This window comes from Drosophila arizonae, chromosome X (genome assembly GCF_054131065.1).
Source record: "Drosophila arizonae isolate 15081-1271.41 chromosome X, UAZ_ARI_1.0, whole genome shotgun sequence".
NCBI classification, from domain to species: Eukaryota; Metazoa; Arthropoda; class Insecta; order Diptera; family Drosophilidae; genus Drosophila; species Drosophila arizonae.
The window spans coordinates 759,913-781,102 of NC_142927.1; the positions used below are offsets into that span (position 1 = coordinate 759,913).

A 21,190-nucleotide genomic window follows, 5' to 3' on the forward strand; every position below is an offset into this window, starting at 1 on the left:
TCATAAGCCCAGCTCCCATGTATCCTGCTGGCCAGTCAAATCAAGTTCGCTGCTGCAGTCTTTTGTTATTGCCTTTGCTGGCGCAGCAAGTGGCCAACTGGGCACGCCCACCGCCCCTGCCCACGTCGGTGTTGTGTGTGTTTCTTTTTGCAATGCAAATTCGCTTTGCGTGCTAACTGCTAACTGCCTGACTGAGTTTTCCCTAGGGAAAGCACCAGAGCCCAGCCATGAGAAGCGCAGAGAAGACTGGTTCAGCAACAAGCAATAGAAGAAGAAGAAGAAGAAGAGACGACGACGACAACTAGACTCCCAGTCGAAGGCTAGCCACTAAGTAGATATTCATTTACATATCATATCACATGAAAAGGCCAAGACGACAAAACATTCAAATCTTGCCTAGCGGAACTTCAAGCCAAACTATTGATTGTATCTGAGAGACAAAAGGCCAAGAAGACACCTATAGCTGTTGCCCCAGCCCCTGCCCCTTCCCCATCCCCTTCCGGGTGACTATTTGACAAACAGAAGAAATAAAAAACAGCCAAAACTCAACTGGAATTTCTCGTGAAGAAGCCTCGAGCTGAGCTCTGAGCTCTGATCTCAGCTTCGTTTTTTGGCAAACCTTTTGAAGCGCAGCGCACAAAAAAAAAAACCAAATCTCAACTTGACTTACGCTGACATTTTCGAACTTCTGCGTATTCCAATATTTTATGTATGTATATATATGTAGATATTCCAAGTGCTAACAACTTTATTATTCTTGTTGTTGTTTATTCAACTTTTTCTTGTTCACTTTAAAAAATACGAAAAAATCAAAGGCAATTTTTGATTTACGCGCGCGCGTTTTATGACTTTTATTTCTGATTAATTTTTGTTCCCAGTTAAATTTCCCGTTTCGATGTGCGATCGACGTTTTTCGAGTTTCGAAATGCGCGCTGCGTGCGTCCGCACTCAACAAAAATTGGCCAGCAACTGAAACTCGTTTCGTTTCCAAGCCACTCAAAGCGCGCGCACTCGGCTCGCTAGTTCGAAAGAGAGCGAGCGAGAGGGAAGGGCAGCGCATTGACTGGAAACCGGTTTATGCGCTGCTGCGGACAAGAACTTCTGTTATATCAACAGGCAACTTCTCCCCTCTCTCTCGAACACGAACACGAATACGAGCTCGAGTTCGAATTCGAATCCGTTTCGGGGGAGTTTTGCGTGTTGCGTTTGCAGTAGGCCAGGGCAGGCAAACAGGCAAACAGGCGAACAGGCAGACAGGTAAACAGGTAAACGTGCTCGCGCAGCTAAACAAGTTGCGCGAGCGCGCTCTCTTTCTCTCTCTCTCGATCACTTGTTCTCTTCCATTTAACTCGAAGCACCCTGTGCATACACAGATTTGTCTTTGACAAATGACAAATGGAAATGGCGCAAAACGTTGCTGCTGCTGCCTCCCTCAAACCACACTCTTAAGAAGGGCCACAACCAGTTTGCTAGTGGGCGTGGCAGCCGCCTTAGCAAAAAAAAAAAAAAAAAAAGAAAAGAAATAAAACGAAATCTCGCCTTAATTGGCATTAGAGCAGCACTTTCAGCGCGTTCGATCTCAACTCTCTTGGCCATGGCCAAAAGTCAACTGACTCAGACCCGACGCGTTCGAGCATAGAGAACGGAAATGCCGCCAACGTCTTCTGCATGGTCCAGTGACACATGTGGCTCAGGGCCCGACTCCTACTTTTAGGCTAAATCGAATCAGGCATTTGATAAACGCCATGCGAAGCCCGCCACACAAACAACTAGCGGCAATAGTCGCCAGCGAAACGCGCACAAAACGCGCGCATTACCTGCGGCTGCTCCATGTGCAGCACGAAGGGCCCCAGCATCCAAATAAAACTCTTGGCGACCCAGAAAATAACAACAGCCAAATGAAAAGATAACTTGACTAAGTTGTTGTTGTTGTTGTTGTTGCTGTTGTTGTTGTAGGTGAAAAGTAAGCCACAGCACGTTCATGTTGCACGTTTTTGGTTGCCCTCTGCCTCGGCCTCTGTCTCTGTCTCTGCCTCCCTCTCCATTTCTTTCTCTCTCTCTCTCTCTCTCACTCTGCATATTTACATTATTTAAAAAGCATCTTCGTTTTCTACGCTTTTTTGTTGGCGGTTTTTATTTTTGTTTTTATCTTGGCTCGGCTCGGCTTGGCCTGGCCCATGACTCAAAGCCCACAGACACAGAAACATAAATCGAATGCATTGTTGTTGTCTGTTAGCTGTTTGTTGTTGGTTGTTGGTTGTTGTTTGTTGTTGCTGCAGCATCTCTTAGCACATTTCCCCACTCGCTGCACAGCTGCAGCAGGCGGTGAGTCACAGTTTGGGCCACGACTTGATTGATTGACCAGAAATTGGACCAAAGACATCGATGGAGCAACTGAAGCTCGAACAGCTCTTGGCTGAGAGCCAACAGGCCGAGGGTGGAGCACATTAGGCCGAAGAGCTGTAACTACTGCGACTAATGAGCAGCCAGAAATCAGGCATGTGATTGATGAGCTAGTTCGTATCAGGAGCGAACTGGCTCATACGAACACATGAATGGAGCAGATCGAAACGATTGCGTAACAATCGATCATGCTAATGATAATGATCAGAGTCATCATGATAATAATGATAATAAATGAATGACAGCCACAGTGCCAATGACAATGATTATGATAATGAGCATTAGCTGACAATGAACATTGGCTACTGAACGATGTAAAATAGATATGAAAATGACAAAACCAATGATAATAATTGTGAATGAATCATGACCAATAACAAACAAATAAATAATGAACAATGCAAAGCGAGCAATGACAATGAAAGCGATTTCAATATTGTCGTCATGCAGAAAGTTAGAGACTCTAAAAAGAGCAAAAGTTAGCAAATTTCCTTTGCTAATAGAGGATGATCATAATTTTAATGCTAATGATAATCACGATGACAATAAAAAAGGGAGACAATGACAATGCTAATTGGCTATCATCGCAATTTTGCGCGGCGAACTAAACAAAAGCTAAAAGAAACCCAAAACACACAAAGCTCAACTCAAGTTCAGGTCTCAGCGAACAGCGTGGGCGTATATAAAACATAAATACATATAAACATATATATGTATACATGTATGTATGTGCTTGTGCATGATCAATCGAAAGAAATGTTAAAAATTTCACGAACAGCGCGCGATAAGCCAAACTCTTAGCCAACTCTTTGTCAGCGAAAAAACCTTCGCTTAACACGTCGTAAAATTAATTCAGCCAAAAGCGAGCAATAAGTGAAATGCTCTGAAGTAATTATATAAATTATGAACACACTTGGATAGCGATGATATATGGCCGATTGTGCGTCCGATAGGCAAGCACACGATTGCCCAAGACTTGGCCAGCCACATGAATCACGGGTCGCAAGCTGCTCCTGCAGTCAGCGAGTTTTATGATCCACGGTAATTAACACAATAATGAACACCATAATGATCATTCTGATCACACTCACCTGCCACAGTCAGCTAGTGAATCACAGGATTCCAGCAGAATCATGATCATGTTGATCAAACATGATCATTGCCAAGCACTCGCAATGATCATTCGCGTGCCATGATCATAAAAGCGCCAGTTTCTCTGTGAATCATGCTTGGAATCCTGCTTTTTACAACGTTCATAATGTCTATGAATCAGAGGATGCCAAAGCCAGAGCTGAGCTCCCGATAATCACAAGGATCGTTAGCATAGATTCATCAGCATAAAGATGTCTGTCTGTCTGTCCTTCTGTTCATTGCATCTGTCTAGGAGTCACAGAGTTGCTAAGGATCTGCCTAATGATCTTTGTGAAATCAATGATCATTAGTAAGATCATTCATCAGTATGAAGATGTCTCTTCTGTCTGTCTGTCTGTCGCTCTGTCTCTTTGTATGTTTGTCTGTCTCGCAAAGCACGAGGCTGCTGCTTAACTAACTTTATGATCATGCTGATTACTTGATAATGATGTCTGTCTATCTGCCTCTTCCTCTCTCTGTCTGCTGATGTTGGCCGCCTCGTGAATTGTTCATGTTAATTTGGGTTTTATGATTCAGCCGAAGGCAAACGAAACGAATCGCAGAGACCCAAATCGCACTCGGAGTTGCTTGATGCGAGCGCTGTTTGCACTCGGATTTGATATGCAGTCGAGATTAGATGTTTAACAGGCAAACAGAGCAGCCTTATCAAATGGGCACAGCCGCAGCTAAAGAGTCATTGACTCCATTCTCTATGTCTCTCCCCTTCTCTCTATCTATCTATCTGTCTCCCTCTCATTGTCTTCTCGATCATTTCGTGTCGCGCCTTTGGAATGAGTTTGTCCTTCAAGGAGAAGGCGCGACTGTAGCTCGGATTTGTTGTGCGAATTGCGCATTGAAGCGTTGAAAATTTCACTTAAAGACTTGACAAGAACATTTCTCAGCTAGAGAGAGACAGAGAGGGGAGAGCAAGAGGGAGGGAGAGTGTGGAGGAGGTTGAGTGACCAACTGGCCATGAAGTTCAAAAGTGCTCGAATAGCCGATGCCCTAGATGAAATGAAGACAGATGGGTTCCATGAGCTACTCAAGTCTCTAATTTAAGATATTCTATATTTTATATATTTTAGATAACTTTTCGCTGGGATATTCTGTAGGATCATTAAGTAATCAAATCTAGCCAAGAGTGTCTGTCGATTTGTAGTAAATGGCAAGAGTTCTTAAGTCTTTAGCCATAGCAGTACTCGACTTCAACGAGAGCTAGATACACCGACTCGTCTGCTGATGCTGCCCTTTGTGTGTGGGTACAGCTGTGCCTGCTCCCTACTCTCAGCACTCCACACATGAGACAACAACCCATATACCTTTTTTGTATACCCTTTCAGTGGGCAGCAGGCACACATGCTATAAATAGAGCCACATATAAACGTCTATATACACATATGTAGATCGAGATCTGCAAAGTGAATTGTTTTGGGGTTAGTCGTGGGAGTTTCCCACAGGGTTAACGTCTTCTAGACATTGTCTGAGTCAACTTGTTCATAATTAAAACTGGGAACTGGGAAACTCAGCGTCAAGAACTAGCAAATGGAAATGCAAATGGAAATGGAGGTGGAAATTGAGAGGGAGAGGCAGATGGAGAGGTAGAGGGAGCGAACAGCGGGCACCGAGTGGGAGGGTAAATTAATTTAGCGGCGACAAGTGGAAAAGCCAGGAGAACACAACAGAAACAAAAAACATAATTAATGCAGAAGACAAAGAAGAAGAAGGAGAAGAAGAAGAAGTCGCTGCAAAAGGGGGTTTGTCGTTTGAGAAGCGACGAGGCTCTATGACAACCGGCGAGCGGGGCTCAAAATGGTTTAAAAAGGCAGTCAAAACAAACAGCCAAACAAAGAGAGTGCGAAGAGAGAGGGAGCGAGAGGGGGAGAGGGGGCAACACTTTCCACTTCAGTCACAGCAAACACAGCGACGTCATCAGCCAAGAGACAGAGAGAGAGAGAGAGAGCGAGCGAGAACAGGAATTGTTGAACACGAAACACCCTGTGTGGGCACACACACACACACACACAACTACAACGGCAGTCTAACAAGAGTGAGGTACAGTCGCGTCTTAACCAAAAGGCGCCGAGTTTTCCGCAGCGCGCCGAGTCGAGGCGAGCGAGCGAGCGAGCTGCCTGTTGCCCGCGGGCCAAATACGAACAAGTTGAAGAAGAAGAAGCTGAAGCAGCGGCAGCAGCAGCAGCAGCAGCAGCAAATGAGAAGAGCGCAAAGAAGAAGCTGCGACTGCTGGCCGAAACGAAGGCAGGCAGTCGGAAATTCAGGCAGGCCGTCGGGCCGTCAGGCTGGGGCCATTGTTAGACGCTTTTCCAGACCTTTCTGAAAACCCTCTTTAAATGCTGCGAGTTCTGTTTCTGCTTATGCTTCTTGTTGTTGTTGTTGTTGTTGCTGTTGTAGGAGCTGGCGAAGGCGAAGGAGCGCACAGTTTATTGACTTCTGCGCTTTGCATGTCGTGCCGCAACGAAAGACTCAAGCAACGAACTCGCCGCGTGGGCGTCAGCATTTGCATAATTGAGTGGGAAACTGAGTAGAGAAAAAGTTTTGCTGCACGCAAGGATAACGTACGCCCACTCTGGCTGGCAGTGAGGCTATTCAAAGGGGCGTGGCAGGAGCAGGAGTTGTGCCAGCAGAGGGAGAGAGTGATGGAGGCAGCAGCTGGCAGGTAGGCAGAGGGAAAGATCTTTTATTTGGCCAGAGTTCAAAAGGTGGCAGATCTTTGATTTGTCACACAACAACGGGAAAAACTCGAAAACTAACAAAAGAAATAGCAGCAGCAGCAGCAGCAGTCGCAGCAGATGCAGCGGGATTCTCCAATAATGTTGTGGGAATTTGTGTGCAATGAAAATGGGAAATACGCACTTGAAAAGATGCTGACAAAGGCTCGCAGTCTGTGTGAGAAAATGATTTGGCAACAGTCGAGCAATGAGCCATGTGCAGGAAAATCCAGCTGGTAGAAGCAGCAGCCTGACCTGCCTGACCTGGCTGACCCCTAGCTGCATAAATTGCTCTATTAACAGATTTAAACCGACGCGCGCAAACGCAGGCAAAACATTTGGCAGCAAAGGGAAATTCTGCCAGCAGCTAAAAGTAGGCAACACAAATTTAGCAACTCAAATTGAGAGTCGCTAACAAGTATATTTTAAATAGAAAATATGAAGAAAATATACATAACAATAAAATTCACAATGATTAGCAGCTGAAAATTAAATGTTTATTTATAAATTTATGTAAAATAACACAAAACCATTTGCAATGCCCGCGAAATAAATAAAAATCTAGTCTTGCCGGTTCGTGTCCGGGCTAAATGTAATATCGAAAAATGCTTAGCCGTGACACTTACCTTCAGGGCGCAGAATATGCAATCTTGGCCGCCGCAAACGTGTTGATTGAGACTACGAAAGGAACGTCGAAAGGCATCCAAATGCCACAAGACCTGCAACAAGACGAAGCAAATAAAACATTCAGTTTAATAAAAATATAAATAATAATAATAATAAATGTTCTATGCGTTAGGCCTTTTCGACCTATTCATGGTTGCGTGTCCACACTAAGCCCATGTTCGAAAAAATACTGAAACGGAGTTGAAGAGGGGCACAAGCAGCGAGCAGCGAGCAGCGAACAGCGGGGAGTGCAGAGAGTGAAGCAAATCTCTACATGAAAAATCTTTGGAGTGTGTATAACAAGAAGCGAAGTCTTATAAACCGGTTACCCCGACGCCATCTTGCCAAAGATGCAAGTGTGCGTGCGTGTATGTCTCTGTGTGTGTGTGTGTGTGTGTGTTGGACTCAAGAGAAGCAAAGTGGCCAAGAGCCAAGAGTTTTGTGGCCAAAAGCGCGCAAAACCAGTTCTGTCGCCAGCCACAAAGCCACAAATTTAACGAATTTTGTTGCCGAGCTTTGCTTTGTCCCCAGACATTTCGCTGTAGTTCGCGTGCAGATCAAAAGCGAAGCAGTAAAACGTAAAGCAGCAAACTCGAATGGCGACTCTTGATCTTTTTCAGCTTCTTGCTCGTCTCGTTTCGTTTTGTCTGTTGCTGCTGCTGCTGCTGTTGCTGCTGTTGCTGCCGTTGCTTTGGCTGGTTCAGAGTTCAAGCCGACTTCATGACTCACGAGCGGCCAGAAGGAGATCTCCTGCTGCTGCTGCTGCTGCTGCCGTTGGCCCAGCTAATTGTAAGGCGCACAGCAGCAAAGCCGGAGCTCTGAGCTCCCCAATTGCAGTTGGAGTGAAAGCTGTCAGCGCTTCCCTTCACCAGCTACCGGGCAGCCCGCAATGCCACATGACACGCGCCTCTAACGCAGCCTCGGCTTACACCAAATTGGAGCAGTTGTTAGAGATAATCGCATAACCAGTTCAAAAGCAAAAAACATAAATAAGATCAAAGCAACAACAGCTACAAAATCTGCTTTGGGTGCCCAAAAAGTGCGGTTTAGCTGCAGCTGCAGCTGCTTTTGCGACTCCTTTGAGCTGAATCGAGACAGCGAACGGCGAATTGGCACGAGCCAGTTCTCGAGTTGGGCTAAAGGAAAGGACAGAAGGCAGAAGCGGGAGAGGCTTTACAGGCAGCATGAAACGATGAACAAAATCAAAATATGATAGAGAAGGGAGTAGAAATGGGAGAAACAGAAAGAGGGAGAAAGATGGAGTATCACATATATATCATATCATGTATCATATAGATACTATATGTGTCTCTCTCCTCTAAATGGATATACAAATTGCACTTAGAGAAATATCTAAAGGTAGTAGAAGGCAAATAGTAGTAGAAATGAAATTAGTAGCAGTAAGGAGAAACTAAAGGAGTACCAGCAGAATGAAAAGTCCGAGATTTATAAAGTACCAGATTAAGAGCTGTGTAAGTATAAACGAAATTAGTAGTAGAAAGAAAAATAGTAACAGAAATAAAAATAGTAGTAATATGACAAATAAATGTACAAAACGGTAGAAACTAGAGTAGTACTCGTAAAATGAAAGTCCGAGCTTTATATAGTACTTAGCTTAAGAATTGTGGCAGTAGAAATGGAAATAGTAGTAGATGAAGATAAGATAAGAGTAGGAAAAGTCCCAAAAATAGTAGCAGCACAATGCAATAGACACTTGAGCAGCAGGCAGATCAACTTGTATTACAAATTATATATATATTATGACAATAGCGGGAGTAGTTGGATAGCCAGCAGGGGAGAGAAGAAAGAAGAAAGAAGAGGAGCAAATGATTAAACTGACCCCACAGTCTTTGCTGCTGCTGCCCAGCTTTCGCTTGTACTTGAGTTACAATTGCCTAATGCGAAGTTACGCACTCACAGTCTCCCTCTCTCTCTCTCCCTTTCTCTGTCTGCCTCCCTTCACTTCATCTCCCTCTCTCAGTCTCTGTCTCCCACCCACTCAGTTCGCCTTGGCTCTTCTGTCTTTCAGCTGAACTCTTTGCGATTGCCGTGGTCATTGTTTTGGCTATCACACACACACACACACACACACACACACGCACACTCACACACCCGCTCGCATTGTGTGGGCATTTGTCATGCTTCGACTTGCACTTCCGTTGGCTGCGACTCCGACTTCGACTTCCAGTTGAGGGGGCGTGTGGGCAGCGAGCGGCCGCCCACGCGTCTCTTGGAGACAATTTTCGGCTCGGACTTTGGCCGCAGCTGAGCTAAATTAAATGATGCCCATTATCTGGCCCAGCTCATTAATTGGCTCTGTTACAGCGCAGGCACTGCGTGGGCGTGGCAGAGGCGTGCGGTAGCTTCTTCTTCTTTTTCTTTTTGGCTGTTTTAGCACGTGTTAATGAATTCCATTTGCGTGGGCTCATTGTGGGCCTACCTCATTTTTGGTCATTGACAGCCTAAACGTTTACGCATTATTTCCTCACACACACACACACACTCATTCAATTGAGTTAATGACTTCCTTTTGCTGGCTGCGTCGCTTCGTTCGCGCACATGTCAATTTGACATCGATGTGGATTAATTATCTTGTAAATAGCCAAACAGGAAGTCTTCTTCTTGCTCTGTCTTTCTCTCTCTCTCTCTCTCTCTCTCTCTCTCTCTCACTATTTCTGCAGCGGGTTTCCTCTTCATCGAAGCTGTTAATTTAAGATGGTTAGCGATTGCCGTCTGACACGCCTACTCTAGTTATAATCTCTTACTTTATCTTTCTTTCTCTCACTCTCAGTTATTCTCTCCCTCCGCCTCTCTTTCTATATCGAAACAGTCTCTTTCTCTGGCTCTTTCTCCGACTCTATCTATTTATCTATAGATATAAATAGGCTTTATCTACTTTATCATATTCTCTTCGAATCAGTCTTATTCATTCCCTCTTTCTCTCTCTCTCTCTCTCTCTCTCTCTTTATCACTTGTTCCCAGGATTTTTCTCTCTGCAGGGTCTCTTTTTCGCTTTCTTAGTCTTTCTTCTCCCTCATCTGCTTTCTCTCCCTCTCTCTCGTTCTCTGCCATTGCATAATCAGCCACGCGGCTAAAAACAAATGACTTAGGCAAAAAACTTGATTCGAGAACCAGCACACAAATATCCAAAATATCCACACAGTAAAAAACAAAGACTAAATATTCAATCGATCGATTGTGGTTTTGGTTGTCGTTGTTGTTGTTGTTGTTGTTGTTGCTGGAAAGCCAAAATCTGTTGTGTGTGAAAGCTGCGCACAACAAAATTTCCCTAACAACAACAACAAGAACAACAACAGTCAAGCACTGCCCTCAAAAAAGTTGACCACACAGTGAAGACGAAGATGAAGAGCCAGAAGAGAGGAGTGGAGAAAAGAGCACAAGAAATATGAAGAAGAAGACGCCAGATACTTTTGGTCATAATTTATGCTCAACCTGTTGCCGCACTTGTTGCTAGTTGTCGCTAGTTGTTGTTGTTGTTGTTGCTGTTGTCACAGTTGTTGCTGTTGCTGTTGCTATTAATAGGTGCTCGTGCATGAATTTGATTGGAATTTGAAAATTTGTAATCGCATCGCAGCTGCGCATATATTTGTTGTTGCCATTAGAGACACTCAGAGCCAGCCAGAGGCAACTGGGGCAACTGGGGCCAAGCCTAACGCAGCGCCGCCTCCATCCGCGCTCGACACTTTGCATCTCACATTTACATCTTCCTCTTCCCTAGATAACGCTCCGCCTAGCCTCCCCTCCCCCTCCCCCTCCCCCATCACCCTTCAGCCTGTTCGCTTCACTTGGCATGAAATCGTTTTCAAATCTGATTTAAACTTTTTCACTTTTTGTTGTTGTTGTGTTTTAAATAAATGCAAATGCATTTGGTTTATATATTTCTTGTTGTTTTTGTTTGCTCCGCTTCCGCGCATTCAATTGCTGTGCGTGTGCTCATGTGTGTGTGTGTGTGTGTGTGTGCTGTAATCGTTGCCTGCGTTAATTAAGTTAAAAAGCGCAAAGCGCGGAAAATTCAATTAAATGTTAAACGAAGCTCGCGACACAAAGAAATTACCCCAAATTGGCAATAACTGTCAGAGAAAGAGAGCGAGAGAAAATGAGAGAGAGAGAGAGAGACAGTAATGATTGCATAAGCAACCATTGGGCGCATCTTGAAGCCTCTGCTCAAGTGCAGCTCAAGTGGAATTCAATCCTGCAGGAGACAGAGCAAAGTCAAGAACAGATAGATGAGACTAGGGCATAGACGACTGCACAGATGCCCTATTAGGCAGTGTATCTACTGCTAAGTTGAGTCTGGGCAATGTTGGTTCCTAAATTGTGAAGGGCGTCGCAATGCATTGGAAAAACAGCAGGAGCAAGCGACAGAGAGAGAGAGAGAGAGAGAGACGGGGCCAAACGACTGTGCCAAGACTTCAAATCAAATTATCTATCCCCAAGAGAGAGAGAGTTTCTCTGGAGATGTATTTAGAGACTGAGAGCATTAGAGAGATTAGTTGGGCTTTTTTCTCTCATAAAGTCTTCATAGTTTTCGAGTTATGCAGACCCCAAGCAGATAAAATTCATTTAAATACCTGACCCCAATGCCCTATCAAACGCCCCTCCATAACTGAGCGATGATAACTGAACTGGATCAACCTGGGCAGCTGATCTCAACTCAGATCTCAAATCGGATCTCAGTTTGTCGCAGGATTTATCATTGCCCTTACCTTCTTCTCTCGTTCGCCTCTACCTGTCGCATGCATTTCCTGCTAATCAATATACCCTTTCCCTCAACCATTTGTAATTAGTTCTGAGCATTAAATGCAAACAGCCTGAGCCCGCAGCTACCTGCTATTGTTATTGATCTCCCTCTCCTTCATCTGCTGCTTCTTCTGCATCATCTCTCCACTTCAGTTCTCAGGATTTGTCTGTCTGCAGGCTCAGGGCTCAGGGCTCAAGGCTCAGGGCTCAAGAGCATCTTTGACAGATTTGGGTTTGAGCTATTGCCATGTGCGGCTGCCTGTTGCTTGCGCCGAGTTGCTTAAACAGTTAAGCGACAAAGGCACAGATACACATATATATATATGCGTGTGTGTGTATGTGTGTATTGTGTAGTTAGACACAATGGTAACGAGTCGCAGTTATGCATAGTTTAATGGTCGCTAGACACTTGCATTATGTAAGCCACCCCACCACCATAATGTGGCCAAAAACCTTTGAGAGACAGAGGGAGAATGAGAGAGAGAGAGAGAGTGAGGGTCAGAGGTGGCAACAGAGAAAGAGCGGGTCAAAGGTGGAAGCTAAGACAATGATTGAAGCAGACAGAGGTGGCAGACAGACAGAGAGGGAGAGAGAGAGTCAAAGAGAGTGAGAGAGTGAAATACAGAGAAAGAGGCAGAGGCAGGAGCAAAGAGGAGTAAAAGGGAATCTGGAGCACAGGTAAAGGACAAAGCAGGAGCTGAGCAGAGACTGAAAGTGAAGTAGATGGAAGCAGGGGCAGAGAAGAGTAGGGAGAGTGGCTGTAGAAAGAGCTAGTGAAGAGAGGGGGTGGCAGCAACAGAGGTAGGGTAGACAAAGCTGAAAGAGAGGCTCAAGAAGAGAGGGAGAAAGTAAGACCTAGACTGAGGAAGAGGCAGAGGCGCGTGGGGGCTGAAAGATTGATAAGGCTAGACACCAAGAGGAATTGGGACAAAGGCAGAAGGAGGAGCTGCGGCTTAAGGTGGGCGGCTCAGTGGTAAAGAGGGACAGAGATGCTACAGAAGCAATAGCAGAGTCTGAGAGAGGGCACAGAGGGGAGAGTCGAGGCAGAGTCAGAGGACGCATTCGCCGCAATTTACTGCGAATCCGAGAGACGCGACCAGCCCATGCTCACGTACTCTGCAGGGTACAACGCGTGACAATTTCGAATGTTTCGCTTGTTTTTGTTTTTGTTTGCAATTCACAGTTACATTTCCGGTGCGAAGTGAAGAGGGTGTAAAGCAGCAAGAAAACAAAGTCTCAAGTGCTTCAACCAGGAGAAATGTTGTTTAACATGGAATACCCTAAGTGAGCCCGACAGAGGGTATACACTGCGTAGATCCAGAAGAGAGAACTATTGTGAGCGAACTATTTCCATTCGGTTTACTAGTTCACTTAGACAGACATTAAAACGAATCATTTATGAACCAGTAAATCATGCATTTCCTTGATTCACATATAGGGTATACAATAGTTGCAAATAGCAGAGCGTAGTCAAGCTGATACGGCGCATATTCTAGCTGGTAGAACCCTAGGGAGTTTCAGTTCACTTCCACTTGGTATCTGGATTCTGAAGCCTGTTCATTAATTAAGCTGATTAAGCAAATGTCACACGGGTCGGAGCTACACCTGTTCCACCGCCTTCCGCCCAGGGCCTGCCTAATTACCCCACCCCCCTCATCCCCTTCTGGCCCAGGCGTGACACTGCACTTTGGGCTGCCTAGCTAAGCATAGCGAAAGAGAATTCTACATTTTTATCTATTTTCTATTTGATGCTCGTCTATGAAGCTGCGGGCGGGTATATCGGTTTTCTGCCAGAGCCTGAGGCAGATGCACAGATAGAGAGCTGTAGACCTTTCACACTGTCTCATTAAATACTACCACATGGACAGATTTATATATCTTGATATTATATCAAATACACTTCTCTTAGCAGCGCGGACAGGTATTAGGCAGTCGCGCATGCTCGACCATCGAATGCTCCTTATTTGGTTGTTTATATAGAATATTTCGTTTCTGTTGACCTTAACTTTGTTCGTGTCGTTTTTCGGTGTTGTCAACTAACATTGGGAGTTTTCTATTTTCATTTTTCATTTTCAGCATTTTCTTTCATTCTGATTCTGATTGTTGTTGTTGTTGTTGCTGGCCGGGGAAAAGCAGCGAGTAAAGCGCGTAATTGTGACAATTCATTTGTGAAATGCTTTTACGATGCTTGCAACATGACCAAACACATTCAAGGGGAGAGCAAGCGAGACAAAGAGAGCCAGAAAAGCAGAGGGAGACAGGGACAGAGAGAGAGGGAGAGAGGGGGGAGCAGAGGGAGTACAGTTGAACGCGTAACTAAGCAGTTCGGCAAGCATTAGTTGACTCTGGCTGAGACTTGGAAATAAAAACAAAGCCACAGAGCAGCAATCGGGCCATGCTCGACTCAAAGATACCCTGGCTAGACATGCCAAGCAGCAAGGCTCTATTGGGAGCGAGTCCCTCTTGGAATGGGGATAATACCGATGAGACAGAGTTGAGTGCAGTAGGTATAGCTGGGACAGGGTGTGTATAACACTTATAGCGTATATCAGTCTGTATATGGGACAGAGTGTGTATAACACTTATAGCGTATATCAGTCTGTATAACAAAGCTGTTGGCTTTCGAGGAGCGTCTCCATTTCAGGTCTCTGATTCGCATAGGCGAACAGAGCTGGAACGACTCCACTTATATGTAGAGCCAATATACCCCATTTACACACATCTTTCTCGAGCTTAAAGAACTCAGTCTGGAGCTTTCGTCTAGGGCGATTTTTCGTACTTTAAAAAGTTGTCAAAGCAAAACTCGAAATAAAAACGGCTCAAGCTATCTATTTTTTTATGGGTGCTTGAAACCGTTACGGAGTTATATAACTACATCATATTCATACAAAAAATAAAAATATTAATTTAACTTTTTTTGAAGCGAAAAATGGTTTTAATACGTTTTCTTTCCTTCTTATTTTTGTTATATTAGTGAAAGAGTTGCCTAACTACTTTTTTTAAGTTTGCATTTCTTATAACTATTCATTTTAATTAATTTTCTATTAATGTCTGAAAAATTAAAAAATATATTCTTATCTTAAGTCAAATAAAAATATATTGAATCTAGTTTACTTGAGTGAATTTTATAATTGAAATTATTAACTATTGTATTTGATTTTTGTTTTTGCTCTTTCAAGCATTAAAATAAAAAGTATTATATTTGATATATTTAGTGGTAAAAAAAAAAATTAATTTAAAGTCAACAAAAATAAAAGTTTGTAAATATTCAAATTGTTTAAATAGAAGTAACAATATAAAATATATGAAATCATTTCATTTTTCATTTCATTGTAAAAAATAAATAAATTTCTTCATATATCTGAGGCAATATTGAAAATTAGCTTTGCATTTCCATTTGGGGCTTGCGCTAAATAAATTTTGCTTTTTGTTGCATTTAAATGAATTCTCTAATGCAGCTTTTACTGTTAGTCTCTGCAGCTTCTTCTACTTCCTTCTCTTCCTCTTTCGCTTACCTTGCAGGTCTGAAAGAAGGCGCCAATGCTATTGCCATTGCTGTTGTTGTTGTTGTTATTGTTGTTGTAGACGCTGTCGCCAATTGTTGCGGGCGAGTTCGCTGTTTGCCTCTGCAATTGTTGCAGTTGTTGTTGTTGTTGTTGTTGCTGGGCAGTTGTTGTTGCCAGCGGCGCATGCGGCGGCGCCGTCTTAATGGCCACCGTATCCATTTGTATCGAGTTTACTGCAGTTGCCGTTGTTGTATTTGTACAGCTATTACTGTTGCTGCTGCTGCTGCTGCTGGTGCTGCTGCTACTTCTTCAGCTTCAACTTCAACTTCTTCCCCTCTGCTTCAGCTTCTTCAAGTTTGTTTTTTAGCACATGTCGCTTTTTTGTTTTTTGGCTACTTCCGCAGGGGAACAACCCTTTTAGCGGCTGCCTCTGCTGCAGCTGCTTCTTCTTCCTTAGCTTTGGCCAAACTGTTCTGGCACTAGCAACTGTTGTTGTTATTAATGTTGTTGTTGTTGTTGTGCACACTCTATATATATATATGAAATGTTGCACCTGTTTGTCATTAAAAGTTCCTCTTCTCTTCGTCTTCTTCTCACTGTTGTTGTTGTTGTTGTTGTTGCAGTGTTCTGCTTAGTTCGCACTTCTGCTTAGGCACAGACAGAGACACCAACACACACAAGCGTACTTCACACACATACACATACATACGCTTGCTAGTAAAGAGCGCGCTCAATAGTTTTAGTTTTTTTTCGGATGTTTTCAAATGTTGTTTTTTGTTTCTGTTGTTTTCGTTCGCAGATTTCGTTTGTCATTTGCAGTTACAGCGATTTCATTTCATTTGATTTTCTTCACTTGCACAAATAAACAAAAAGCAGCAAAATCGAAAAGAAAAAAAAAAAACAAATAAAACAAAAAACCAAAACGTTCGGCGTGAGCGACTGTGCGTCCGTTGATCTTGAGAGCGTGCGCAATACTGCGGCTTGAAAATTTCCCGACTTGCGGTGAACAAACAAATTCCCCTGACTAGCGCTTGCCATACGTTGCAACAGTGTGATAGAGAGAGAGCGTGAGCAAAAAATACCAAAGCTGTATACCTGAAGGGGAAATTCCCATTGTTGGTTGTTGCACAAGCTAACAGCTTAAAAATTCATTGCTTGCTCCTAAGCGCTGGACCTTATCAATAATCAATTCAATGTACAATTTCATCATCAACATATATTTATAAAATATTAATTTTCTTTATCGATGCACCATAAAACATATAAATAATTCGTTTCGAATGCTTAGCAGTCTCAGTGGAGACACAAGCCTGTAGCTCTGCCCACAGTAGAGTTCGAATTATCTTCTGTCAGTATACTTCGAATGAGAGAGAGTAGTTAGTGCGGCCACGAACCTTCTAATGTGTCCACTGAAGTTGTCGAATTGTAAACTTCGAAAGAGTCAGAGCTACAACGAAATGCGGACACAAACCAAGGAAATATGAAAATTTAATTTTTCGAATAGGAAATTTTCTTTTTTATTAAGTGTAAACACAAACCCATTCGATGTGCGAACTCAAGTTTTCGAATGGGAATTTTGAGAGAGTAAGATATACAGAGCTAGGGAAATTAGCTCCTAAGCTCGATTCGAATCGCCTTCTTCCCCACACTGAGCAAATGAACTTTACAGTGTAAGGGGGCTAGCGTCGCGTTGCCAACTGGCTTCTTAGTTCGAAAAAACCAGAAATGTCGCAGCAGCGAGCCACCAGCCGAGTAGCCAAACAAAATGGCGGCCATTGAGCGCTGCTGTTAAGATCAGAAAGAAATAAGAAGAGAAAAGGTTGAAAACACGTTTACGCTCTTAACGAGTTTTGTTGTTAGCTGTTCGCTGTTAGCCGCTGTTGTTGTTGTTGTTGCTGTTGCTGTCTGGCTTTCAAAATCAGCGTGCAACAGCAGCCAAAAATAAGAAACGAAACGAAACAAAATATTGTTATTGAGGTTGCTGCAAGAGGGCAGCTAACAAACAGAGGCAGCAAGCGAGAGCAGCGAAAGACTAGAAAGAAAGAGAGAGAGAGGTAGCTGTTAAGCTGCTCTTAGGCTTACATTTGATGTCTTTTATCGAGCCCTGCGCCCAATGCAGAAGACGGAATCAAAAGTCTCTGCGTTTTGGGTTCTTCGATCAGCAGACGACGTTCGACTTGCACTGGATATATGTATATATAATCCATATAGTTTAGATTCCGTATGTGGACTTGCCGAATAACACACTTTCACCCGAACTTAGTTTAGCTTACAGTGTTAATGGACCCTTGGGGCTCAGTTTATACGTTTTGTTTATAGGCGCACCTCTTTCATGGGGAGTAATTAGAGCAGCTTGCAGGGAGCAGCAGGCAGCTTTACGGGTTTGACGATGGCTGACTCGAGGCTCGAGCTAATAGCTTGATTTGGCATTAGCGAGGCAGCAGATCAATCCCACTTTCTCACTCATTCTCTGCCCCATTCCCTCTTTTTTCTCTCTCTCTCTCTTTCTCTCTATCTCTGCTTAGGGTATCCCTTCGCTTTGTCAGTTTCTCCTTGGCAGCTTTAATGCCTTTTCCATTGTTCTTCCTCTTGCTCATGATCATCTTCTTCTTCTTCTTCGTCGTCTTCTGCTTCATGTTAATGTGGCACTTGGGGCAGTCAGGCGCGCTCAGCATCCTCGCCAAAAGTTGCGCGCCAAAAAGGCAAAAGCGAAGCCAAAAGCTGAGCGAGCGCAAACCAAAAGACTCTGGCAACAAACTTGCCACTGCGCGCCCTCCCCCTGCCAATACCTGCCTTCAGGCAGCCACGCACAGCACACACACACACACACACACACACACATACACACATACACACACAGCTAAGCTGTTGTATCTTCACTTGGGCTATGGCTGCTTCAACTGGCAATTTGACCCTGGCATTTGGCAGCAGCAGCAGCGCTGCTTGGATCTGTGCAATGGAGAGCTCTAGCATTTTTAATTGATAGCTGTCACACTTACTGCTATTTCACTGTACTTGCCGGGGCAGGCTGAGCGGGCGACGGGAGCAGCTGCCAGGCATTCGCTTTGAGGAAATGGGCGAATTTTTGTTTTGTCTTCCTTCCTGCGCCGCCCACTGGCATATGCAACTGGGCAACATATACTTAGCTATTGGTATGTGTGCATGTGTGTGTGTGTGTGTGTGTGTGTGTGTGCAGGAATGCCGCAATCTAGCGACTGCCTGTGCGAATTGCTGTCAATTATCATAATTTTGTGCCCGTTTGCCCATTGCCGTTGTCTGCCAGCAATTTGCCTGCATTTGGCATTCTTTTTGGCTGCACACAGACACACACAGACAGGCACAAAGTGCTTAGCTAATTAAATTCAATTTTGTTTCACTTGTTGCCTTTCCTTTGCCGCAAGTTTTAGCTTTAGTTTTGGCTATATTTTTAGCTTTAGCCACAGCCACGCCCACCTGCAATCAATTTCCCACTGCAAATTATGCAAGCCCAGCCAAGAAAAACTCAAGAAAATCACTAAATCCACTTCAATCAAAATTTGTTGCGGCTGCTGTTGAAAATGGGCGCTGCCACGCCCATTTTTACAACATTTCGTTTATAAAGCAGCAACTTAAAGGCAATTTGAATTGAATTGAATTGAATTGCTTAAATCTGAAGCATTTTATGTATCTAATTTAAATAATTCAAAGCAGCGCACAAAATCCAATTCAAATTCCAATTGGAATGTTGGCTGGCTAACGAAGCATAGAGTAAACTCAAAATCTCTAACTTCAAAATCCATTAATGATTATAGAAATTAGAAATTAAAGAAGTATTTCAAAATGAATTTTGATAGAAAAGTGAAAAGTTTCTTATTGGAAAATGAAACGTGTTTCCAATTGGCTTACGGCATAAACATATATTAATATATGTAGGTATGCATGTGTGTATGCCCAAGAGCCAAAGAAATGAAGCAAACGAAATTTCTAACTTTGATTTCCTCGGCTCAGCTCGAGCTCTTGAAATATTTTCGATAAACTCTCGCTCATGAATAAATATATAGTTTGCATATATTTAGAATCTTGGCGCTTAAGACACTTTCTTCTTATTCTTATGTATATACATATTAAGATTACATCTTCTTCTCCATTGGGGCTTACACGACTCAACTGCGAATCAGCTGCATTCTGTTCGCGTCTTCTTCTTCTTCTTCTCCAAGCAAATGGCGCGCAGCCAACAAACAACAACAACAAACAAACAAACAAACAAACAAGCAATAACAACTTGCGTTCAAAGTCCACTAGCCACATATATGCTCGTTCATGAAGCGCAATTCAGGCATATTGGTTTCATGGCCAGCTGCTGCCGCCTCATGCCCACATATAGCTATATACCTATACATATCTATGTTGGCACTGCTAAGAGTATGAGGAGAGGTAAATTAATTAATGAGCGAGCATTGGGCAGTCGGTGCCAGCTGCGAGCCACGCGCTCGCCACTTGGGCAACAGTTAAAGCCCTTTTTGCAGCTGAGCTGCTGGCTAAATTTAGCCAGGACGCAAGCTCAGGCACGAGGCAAGCAGCCGCAGCGGGAGACGCGGAGAGACAGATGAACGGGAGAGAGAGAGAGACAGACAGAAAGAGAAAGGGAGAAACAAGTTTTGAGCTCCTTTTCCTGGTTTTGCAGCTCCTTGTCACCAATGCTCTGACCCCCCATTGCCTTCTACCCTTCTCCCTCTGTCACTCTCTCCCTCTCTCTTTCCCTCTCTCTCACACAGCTGCGTCTGCTCTGCAGCTGGCTAGCAGCACGCGCCTTTCGGGCAGCTCTCAGAGATTTGGCAGCGGCTGCTCATAAATTGATGTGGCAGTCATTTGATTGCCTCTTATGCTGCTTCTTCTGCCCTGCGCCTTTCCCTCCACTTCGGCTTCAGCTGCCGCTGCTGCTTCTTCTTGTTAATTTGTGCACATAAATTTGGCCGTGTGGCAAGTTCTAAGCCATTCGCTTCGAGCCAACTTCAGCTTTTCAGCAGCAGCTTAGCTTGAAAAGGTTTTTTTCTTGCCTCGTCGCAGCTGCAGCTGCTCGCATCTTTCGCTTGATTTCAGAATTTTAAGATTATTTTAATTGAAACGAATATTAATCGAGCTTTTAATCGCTTGACATTTCAGCTAGGTGCACTGTGCCACTTAACATGAAGGCTGAACCGGAGCTTTGACTTTCGTTATAGTGGCAAATGCTCCTAGTCTAGGATCAGCTTGGGATAGAGGAACAATTGACAATGATATGGATTATCGAAGAAAAAGGGGAGCTAAGTGGGATCAATCAACTTATCGATACTCTCGATATATATCGATGCATACTTTCTGCCCGTATTCACGAATTTGAAGTATGATCAATAGAGTTAATGTACTTGGTTTAAAGCGCTCTTGCTCGTCATCTCTTCCTCTCTCTCTCTCCCTCTCACTCTCTCTCACTCTATTTCTCTGTTCAGCATTGCGTAATGTCTGCGACAATTTTCCGTTTTCCATTTACCAATTGGCGATTGTTACATTTATGGCACACGAGGCGAAGGAACGCCTTCTTGCTAATGCTTCTTGCCTTGCTAAATCGAGTTGTTGCTCGAATCGAACTCGATTTTCCCTCGTTGTTTGTTTGCTTGTTTGTTGTTATCTTTGGACTGCTTTGTTTGCTTTACTTTGCTTTGCTATGCTTTTTGGCGCGTGTGCAGCAAACTGTACCAAGATCAACAACAGACAGAGAAATAGAGAGAGAGAGAGAGAGAGGGAGGGAGAGGGAGACAGAGTGTGCTGTCTCCCAGTTAGTTGGCCAGGCACAGAGTAGACGACAACGACGACGACACACGACAACAATTAACAACAGCGACAAGCAAGAACATTACAAGCGGGGCTAATGCGACCCCACAATACTCGTCTAGCACTCGGTAATCGGCAGTGCTCGACTGGCAGCTAATCAAACAAAGTCTATGAATTTCGATCAAAATCGATACTCAAGCCATACTTTAT

At 43.9% G+C, this 21,190-nt stretch overlaps 1 protein-coding gene across 3 annotated transcripts in view; it reads right to left on the reverse strand.

The window, feature by feature from the left end:
- Positions 1–21,190, reverse strand: part of ec (ubiquitin specific peptidase echinus) — a 66,137-nt gene that overhangs the window by 13,017 nt on the left and 31,930 nt on the right. The window contains exons 1-2 of one of the 3 annotated variants that reach the window (XM_089473309.1): positions 15,203–16,174; positions 6,887–6,979 (exon numbers count right to left, since the gene is read on the reverse strand). In XM_089473309.1, coding sequence (XP_089329435.1) covers positions 6,887–6,979; positions 15,203–15,412 — 303 coding nt within the window. In that variant the 5' untranslated portion in view covers positions 15,413–16,174. Of the gene's footprint in view, positions 1–670; positions 1,119–6,886; positions 6,980–15,202; positions 16,175–21,190 lie in introns of those variants that run through there. The other 2 variants (XM_089473308.1, XM_089473307.1) reach the window with 2 other exon arrangements.